Raw genomic sequence first — 8,531 nt, 5'->3', positions numbered from 1 at the left:
AGGACTAGCCTAGACTCTCTGATTTCTCAGATCTCTTAGACCTCTAAATCGAATCAAAAGTCGAATATCAAAGTCAGATCACAGCAAGGTGTTGATTAGCCGGCCGGGCTAAGCTGGGCCGTAAAAACATAAAGCCTCGCTCGGAGCAGATATCGCTCGCACCTTGTGATAATATAGGTGTGATAAAAAGGGGAGGGATCAGAGATCAGAGCCCTCTAGGATCAAAAACCCGAACGGATTTATAGGTGCCGGCGGGCAGTAAAAATTTAAATAGCATCCATTTAGTTTGGGGGGACATCAATTTTTTTTGTGAAACGAGCGCCGCTCAGTGCCTCAAATCAGGGCCTTATATTTTTATCCTGCTGGTTGTTGGTGTTGTTGTTGTTGCTGACTGATCTGGAGCAGCGATAAATCAGGGCGCAGAGGGTGTGGGGGGAAGAGAACACCTTTTGTTGGCCACGTTGTTGACAAATCAGTTGGCAACAAGGCTGGAAATCGACGGCACACGCGACCAAATAAAGGAAGAGAACCAAAAAAAAAAAAAAACAAGGCTAACACAAGTTGCATGGAGGAGTTGGGCCCGAATGGAGAATATAAATACTCTATAAATACTGATTTTTTTTTAAGAGGAATAAGATGTAACCCTAACCGTTTTAGATTGTGAAAGAAAGAGGATAAGGTTCTAAGGTTCTAAATTCTTAAATTTTTATATATTTTTGATGGAAAGAGTATCCCAATAGTGCCTTTTATCTTTCTTTTTTTTTCCAGAGTCCCAACGAGAACCTTTGTCACCTCCAGAGCCATTTACCCCCACGTTGCAAGACTCCTTCTTGGCTCTGGGGACCTCGAACCTCCAGCTTGGACTTGTGGAGTCGCGGACTCTTGGACTCTCGGATCTCTCGGATCTTGAAGCGAGGGCAGCACATTAAAAGTAAATTAACTTATCAGCGACAACGATCAGTTATTTTATTACGTTTGTCCACGCAGTAACACGAACATTATAATATCAAAGATGCCGATTAAGATTCCACCACAGGCCCCGCAGAAACACAGCCAGTGACACAGAAACAGATCACATATTGGAACGATCCGCTTTGAAGGCTGCCACAGGGAGTTTTGGTGGTGGGCAGATCTCGCTGGTGTGGTTAGACTTTAAGCCAAAATCAATAGAAATTGTAGTACAATAAAAAAAAAAATATAATTATTATAAAAAAAGTAACCAGGAATGTGGTGGTCGATTGAATACATACTTTATATAGTAATTTCCATCTGCGGATATGAGAGAGCTCTGAGCAAACAGAGCGTTAGCCAATGAATGGATATTAGACTAATTAGGCCCATGGCCAGATCGGGAGACCGATATCTATCAGATATGCATCTGCAAGATGCGTATGCGTAGATAGGTGGCTTGTTGGCAGTTTCAGTTCGCAGAAGAGACCGGAAAAACGCTGCCAACTGTCCAACTTTTGTTTGCCGAGTTGGCAAGAGCCCAGGAGGGGGGGGCAGGCATATAGAGGCGGTGGGTGTGGCTGGGGACAACTGCGCATTGCGGTTGCAACATTTGTACACATTTCTTTGTCATAATTTCTCAGCCAAATTGCACAGAGAGAATAATTAATTATTTAGAAAATTATTAAAATTAAAGCAAGAATAATTATTAGTTAGAGACTATCTAATCTTTTAAATGAAATTTAATTAGATAATTTATATCTTCCTATATCCTTTTTTCTCAGTGTCCTTTGGCTGCTCAGAGTGCAATTATTTTAAGCATTCAATTGGCATTTGGCTTCGAAGTTCGAATAGTCGAATTCGACCGCAGACCGCAGGATATGCGACTGTGTCTGGCAATTATATGCATTTAAATGCAATAACCGTCATCAGGGCGAAAGGGCCACGACCACGACCCACGGAGGACGACTCGCTTCAGTTCAGTCGAGTTGAGTTCGGTTGACTTTTTTTTTTTGTTCATAGCATTTGATGCTCCGCCAGACTCTAATTATTTTAATGCGTTCCGCAATTGAAGCGCGCGCTTGAGTCCTTCCTCCTGTCTACTGCCTCATGTTCCTGTTCGGTCGCTCTAATTTTCTAGCCACTAATGACCTTCGCAGGTCACCTGACCTTTTGGGTCTTCTCAACCGGAATCAATATCAATCAAACGGAAACCGCCGCTCTCGACAAATTGCATTCTTGGTTCTCATCTCGCTACCATTCCCTTCCTGCAATTAGGTCCTTTTGGTAAAAACATGTGGCCTCTAAAGGTAGCTGAGCTATTGGCGTGAAATTTTAATTGCCATCTTGTTGTCTAGAAACGAGAGAGGGGGGAGGAGGACTTTTATTATCAGAGGTGGGGGGAAGGCCTTTTATTACTGGATCTATTAGGGTCTTGAGAACATATCATATCAAAGCTCCTTAAAGTAAGTTCCTTCCTGCAAGTAAGCCTAAACATCTCAATTAAAAATTAAACTTCTTGGACAGACACTACCACCCCTCCTCCACCCCCCCGGAACAGCGCCATTTTGGGCCAACTAGTGCCCGAAATTATGCCCATTTGACCGACATTTGCCACATAGATGGGCTGTGCTATAAAAAGAAGTCGGCGGTGAGAGTACCCGGAGGCAAGCTCTCGTCGTGGTGAGTTTGCGGCAATATGGCGCTGGGAAGCGAACGAGACGGAAGATCCAGAGCAGTACAGATGCCGACAGGGAGGGCTGTTGAGTCACAATAGAGTCGTACTGCTCTTGCCAATCACGAGTATGGGCAGAGCTGCAAAGTCACCACCGCCGCTTGAAACAAAGTGGCAAAAATGTTGCCGTTCTGCCGGCGTCGACGCAACAGCAACAGCAACGGCAACAGCAACGGCGGCAGGTGCGTTTCCAGCCGCTCGCAGAACGCTCAGTCTCGTTTTGGCAGCCAAGCCGCTCACGACGTCGCTGGCGGAGAATCCAGTATAATTCAAAGTAGACTGTGAAAATTCAAAAGGAAAAGCTAGGGAAAAACTACAGCAAACTACACTACAGTGTATATAGGAAGTGTGCCAATTCGAATGTGCTTATCCGACAAATACTCGAGTTTATTTTTTTTGTGAAGTGTCTGAGAAAGAAACGCCTCTAGCCAGAAGAAAGAAAGAAAGCTCAGAAAGAGAAAGAGTATCATTTGTAAACAGAGTGCTTGGACTGGCTATGAAAGACTCGATGAGCATTCTAACCCAAACGCCCAGCGAAGCGCCCGCGGCCCACAGCCAGCTGCACCACCATCACCATCATCTCAGTCACCATCATCCGGCGCTGCATCATCACCCGGCGTTGCAGCATCACTACAGCCTGCAGCAACTACCGCATCAGCATCAGCAGCAGCACCCGCACCAGCAGCCACCTCCACCACCGGCGGCAGCACCAACCACGGTCGTCAACATGTCCGGCAGCACCACCACGGCGGCCAATCTGAAGCCCAACCGCTCCCGCTTCATGATCAACGACATCCTGGCGGGCAGTGCGGCGGCCGCCTTCTACAAACAGCAGCAGCACCACCATCACAACAACAACAATCACTCTGGGGGCTCCAGTGGTGGCAGCAGCCCCACGCACCACAACAACAACAACGGCGAGAGCTTTGAGCCGCCGAGCGGCGGGGCCGGGGCAGCCGCTCCACCGCCACTGCACCACCTGCACCCGCAGTCGCATCCGCATCCGCATTCGCATCCACATCCGCACGCCCTGGTGCATCCGCACGCCAAGCTGGCCGCGGGCGGTGGCGCCGCCAACGGTCTGAATGTGGCACAGTACGCGGCGGCCATGCAACAGCACTATGCCGCCGCCGCCGCTGCAGCAGCAGCCCGAAACAGTGCAGCAGCCGCCGCGGCAGCCGCAGCCGCTGCAGCAGCTGCCGCCGCCGGAGGAGGTGGAGGCCCTGGTGTGGGCGGGGCGGGCGGACCGCCGGCAGGCGCCGATCTGGACGACAGCAGTGACTATCACGAGGAGAACGAGGACTGCGACAGTGACGAGGGCGGCAGCGCGGGAGGCGGCGGGGGAGGCAGCGGCCACATGGACGATCACAGCGTTTGTAGCAATGGTGAGGTGAGCCTCCTTTACTATGCGCGGCAGGGCGGGGCGGGGGGCGGTAGATCTTTCAAGATTGAGGAAGAGCCTTCCGATCTTCTGAAGAATATTGATAGATTCTGAAAAGGAATGGAGAGATCCTTGGAGAGATATACATATAGGGTCCGATCCTTTGGTACTAAAATTTTCCATGTTTCCTGGAAAATATTCTAAGCTTTCCAATAACAACAACAACAATAACAACCAAAGCTAACAAAACAATAAGAATTTTTTCCAAAAAACTCTCTTTTCCATAATCAAGTTCGTTGCCTAAGTCTTTTGTTTTCCTTTATTAAAAAAAATTACATTTGTGAGCCGCGTGTGCCGTGAAAGGGGGGAGAGGGTAGGCTATGGGGAGGGGAGGTAAAAGTGAGGGCGCCGTCGCCTCTGTCGCTTTGCAAAACAAACTGTAAAAATTATTGCATGACCATTTTTAGAATTCCCAACCGCTGTGCTTTTTAGTTAAAAAACGAATAAAAAAAAAAATGCATTTTCACGCTTTGTTTGCGTCAGTGCGGAGCTTCTAAAGCCCTGCTCCCCAACCCCCCTCTCCCACCAGGCTTGGGGGCATGCACCTGCAGTACAGTGCGAGTTATTATGGCAGAATGGGGGGCGTGGTCAGGCAGGAAGAAGCAGAAGCACCAGCAGCAGCAGCAACAGCGAAAAATCTCATATAATTACGTATCTCCCGCTTCTCTCTCTCTCTCTATCTCTCGTGATTTTCTCTGTTATCTCACGCACTGCCCCTTTGGATGCCCCTGCCTCTCCTCCTCCCCTCCTCACCACTCTCCGTCCCTTTTACAATCATTTAATTGTGGAAATTGTTGTAAAAATGCATTTAACCCCCGTTAATAGAGGCCCCCTGGCACAAAATTTGTTGCAGGCTGTTTTCAAAACTCATCTCCAGTCGCTTCGTTTATCTGTCTCCGGTTTTCAGTTTCCAGTTTTTTTTGTAATTTTGTTGGCCAGTTTCCATCTGTTTTGGCCTCGACTGTGCTGTTCTGTGCCATTTATTACAGCAATTTCCTGTGTTGCCAATTGCAATTTTATAAACGGTAGTCGCGTCCACTTTGGATCTTTTAGAGGATTCTCTCTCTCCGGGGGCAGAACATCATGGGGATGAAGGACGGGGTATCCGGGGGCAACTAAATGATTCGCCAGCAGGCTCCAATCCGTCAATTCTTCAGAATTCTTCAGAATGTTGCATTCACTGATGTGGCATCTCAATTAATGACCAAAGCAGGCTGTTTCTTCGATTATCGACCGGCGATGGCTGCATTCGTCTTAATATTTAATTGATTTAATAATTAATTCGAAAATTAAAATTAAAACCAGAGCAGGCGCACTGTCGGCGCTCGTGAGTGATTTCCTTTAATTGAAAATTAATATTATTCATTCGCGTTGCTCGGCATTATCGCTCATTTATCGCCGCCATTAATCAGTTATCGTCGCCACTTTATATGGCCAATAACAGCTTTCGTCGCGATTGATGGATGACAAATAGAAGCCATCAACAAGGTGCCTCAAATCGATTCATAAGTGCAGAGTTCAACGCCAAGTCGCCGGGGCTTGTCGTCTGTCTGGGTCTGGGACTCGGTTTTAATTATTTTTTGTTTTTGTTCAGACAAGACCCAGGTCCGACACGACTACTCGTATGTTTAAGTGCAGCACTTGGCAAATTTTCGCTTTAAATAATTTAACGCTTGAGAGTCTATATCCCCCCGTCCCCCCGATCCATAGTCTGGCCTACAAAACCCGCTCTCTCTCTTATCGGGTAACCACGATCTTGCGAATTTGCATAAATTTTATGTAAGAAAAGGCGGAAAAGTGCCCAGTCGAGAACACACTTTTGAGCCAAAAAAAAAAAAAACAAGAGGGGTTACTGGCTATGGCTATGGCTCTGGCTAGCGGAAGCGGCAATTGCGTGGCCATAAACGAGCCTCTAACTGTAAACTGCAACTGTTTGATGGCCAACAGCAGTGGCGGCTTCTCAGACTCTCAGACTTTGGTTCCAACTAGCTTATCGAGCGGGAGTGAGGATGAATATTAACTGCGATTAGTTGGGCATTAATTCCAAGGTTAATTTCTGTAATTATACTACTTTTATGTCTTTAGTCTAACTCGTTATAGATGTTTGTTTTTTGTTTTTAAAAGTTCGCTTTGTTAATGGGTGTGTGTTTTTTTTTTTTTTGCATTTTCAGGCGGCAAGGACGATGATGGTAATAGCATCAAGAGCGGCTCCACTAGCGATATGAGCGGGCTGAGCAAAAAGCAACGCAAGGCCAGAACCGCCTTCACGGACCACCAGCTGCAGACCCTGGAGAAGTCGTTCGAGCGGCAGAAGTACCTCAGTGTCCAGGAGCGCCAGGAGCTGGCCCACAAGCTGGACCTGAGCGACTGCCAGGTGAAGACCTGGTACCAGAATCGGAGGTGGGTCTGAGAGATACTATTTTTTCAATTAAAATTTTGATTATTTTTTAAACTTCTTTTATGTTTTATAATAATATTTAAAATTAAACTAATTTTTAAATATTTCTCCTCTTCTTAAGAACCAAATGGAAACGTCAGACTGCCGTGGGATTGGAACTCCTAGCCGAGGCCGGTAACTTTGCCGCCTTCCAGCGGCTCTACGGTGGGAGCCCTTACCTGGGAGCCTGGCCGTATGCGGCTGCTGCCGGTGCCGGAGCCGCTGCTGCCGCCGCCCATGGGGCCACGCCCCACACCAGCATCGATATCTACTACCGCCAAGCGGCCGCCGCCGCCGCCATGCAGAAACCCCTGCCCTACAACCTCTACGCCGGCGTGCCCAATGTGGGCGTGGGCGTAGGCGTCGGCCCGGCCCCCTTCTCGCATCTATCCGCCTCCAGTTCGCTGTCCTCGCTGAGCAGCTACTACCAGAGCGCCGCTGCCGCCGCGGCTGCCGCGAATCCGGGAGGACCGCCACCTCCACCACCGCCCTCGGCGGCGACCGCGGCCCCCGGTGGATCCCCGCCCATCGGTGGTCTGATCAAGCCGCTGGCCGGCAGCCCATCCGGCGGCCTGCCCAGCCACTCGCACCACTCCCGTCCCGCCTCTGCCTCGCCGCCGCTGCCACTGGCACGCCCTCCCTCGACGCCCAGTCCGACCCTCAATCCGGGCAGCCCGCCGGGTCGTTCCGTGGATAGTTGTTCGCAGGCCCAGTCGGACGATGAGGATCAGATCCAGGTGTGAGCCGGATCGAGGTGGATATAGAGCGTGTGTGTGTGTGGAGTGTCCTGTATGTGTGTGTAATAGCCCCGATTTAAGGCACAATATCTTGTTTTGGAAACAGCATTTATTTTGAGGAAAGCAACCATTTATTTTCGATCTCAAAAGTAAGCACAAAAATATTTCAAGAAGAGTCCTTTTTAGCGAAAATAAATTCAGGATGCAGGATGTGTGTGTTAGCGAGTGTGTGTGTGTATATAAGTGTGTGTGTCTGCTTGCTTAACTTATTTTTTGATTTGCTATTAGTAACTTATTCAAAGTGCTTCTGGAAGACACCCAATTTTTTTTTGTCAACGTAGTAATATTGTAATATCGCATAAAAGTGAAAAGAATATAAAGATATATTTATTTAGATGTTGTATGTGACACTATCAGCCAAAAAAAAAAAACGAAACAAAAACAAACTCTGTATAGTTAAGCTTAACCACAAAATGTATTATCTTTGTCGTCGACTAGAAACTTAAAAAACCCAAATCCAATTTTTTTTTCCATAGATCCTAGCCTATATAGACGTTGTAATTGTATAATGTAAAGTATCCTTTTTTTGTCTACGTTAGTAACCACACATAATTTTTTTGTCTAAATAAAAATAAAAAAAGAAAAATAACAATAATTATGTACGAAAATAAAGCTTGTTTCCAATGGACAATTAAAATAATGACCAGTGGAGGGGTGGAGGGGGCAGGGAGTGCAGGGAGAGCAGTGGGTGTGGGTACGACGACGTGCTGGCCAACCCCTAATGATAATAATTGCATGCAAAATGCATTTAACCGCAATTAGTGCATTTATTAGGCCAAAAGTTGATATATTGAATAACTGCCACCAGTTGGCCAAAACACACACAGAGGTGGTGGGACGAGGGGCATGGCTGGGGGGAGAGAGCGGTTATGGCCATGTCCAGTGCCCTGCAGTTGCATTGCGTGCTCGCATGCAAACGGACCAACGGCCGAAGGCAAAGTCCAGCAAACGATCCTTGAAGTCCGGACCAAAGGACCAAAAATTTATAAAGACCCTGGCCAGGTGACCAAGGCAGAAGGGGGGCAGGCAACGGAGGGGGTGTTCTTGGAATTATAACATTGGCCAAGAACTTTGAAGAGTTAGTTACTACAGTAGTACTATGTCTTGTAGAGATATTTAATAAAATAAAGTCTTTTTAGTTGATATTTAAAAAATTAATATATATTTTTATTT

General features: G+C 47.4%; 1 protein-coding gene across 2 annotated transcripts; it reads left to right on the top strand.

The window, feature by feature from the left end:
* Positions 1-2,889: 2,889 nt before the first annotated feature.
* Positions 2,890-7,956, top strand: B-H1 (homeobox protein BarH1). Of its 2 annotated transcripts, XM_017250923.3 has the most exons (3): positions 2,890-4,068; positions 6,296-6,524; positions 6,644-7,956. In XM_017250923.3, the coding sequence occupies exons 1-3, from the start codon at positions 3,180-3,182 to the stop codon at positions 7,302-7,304; spliced, it is 1,779 nt and encodes a 592-aa protein (XP_017106412.2). In that variant the 5' UTR covers positions 2,890-3,179; the 3' UTR covers positions 7,305-7,956. The 2 variants fall into 2 exon arrangements, with proteins under 2 accessions (XP_017106412.2, XP_017106413.2); XM_017250924.3 differs by lacking the exon at positions 6,644-7,956 and having other exon boundaries at positions 2,890-4,073; positions 6,296-6,433.
* Positions 7,957-8,531: the final 575 nt, after the last annotated feature.

The sequence above is a fragment of the Drosophila bipectinata genome, chromosome XR, assembly GCF_030179905.1.
Source record: "Drosophila bipectinata strain 14024-0381.07 chromosome XR, DbipHiC1v2, whole genome shotgun sequence".
Taxonomy (NCBI): Eukaryota; Metazoa; Arthropoda; class Insecta; order Diptera; family Drosophilidae; genus Drosophila; species Drosophila bipectinata.
The sequence above is the reverse complement of the archived record's forward strand: the minus strand, read 5'-3'. Positions and strand labels throughout refer to the sequence as shown.

Bases quoted from the DNA above. Each gene is read 5' to 3' on its own strand.
- B-H1 (XM_017250923.3), top strand. From the start codon at position 3,180: ATGAAAGACTCGATGAGCATTCTAACCCAAACGCCCAGCGAAGCGCCC. The intron at 4,069-6,295 runs GTGAGGTGAGCC...TTGCATTTTCAG, and splicing joins TCACAGCGTTTGTAGCAATG to GCGGCAAGGACGATGATGGT. The intron at 6,525-6,643 runs GTGGGTCTGAGA...CCTCTTCTTAAG, and splicing joins ACCTGGTACCAGAATCGGAG to AACCAAATGGAAACGTCAGA.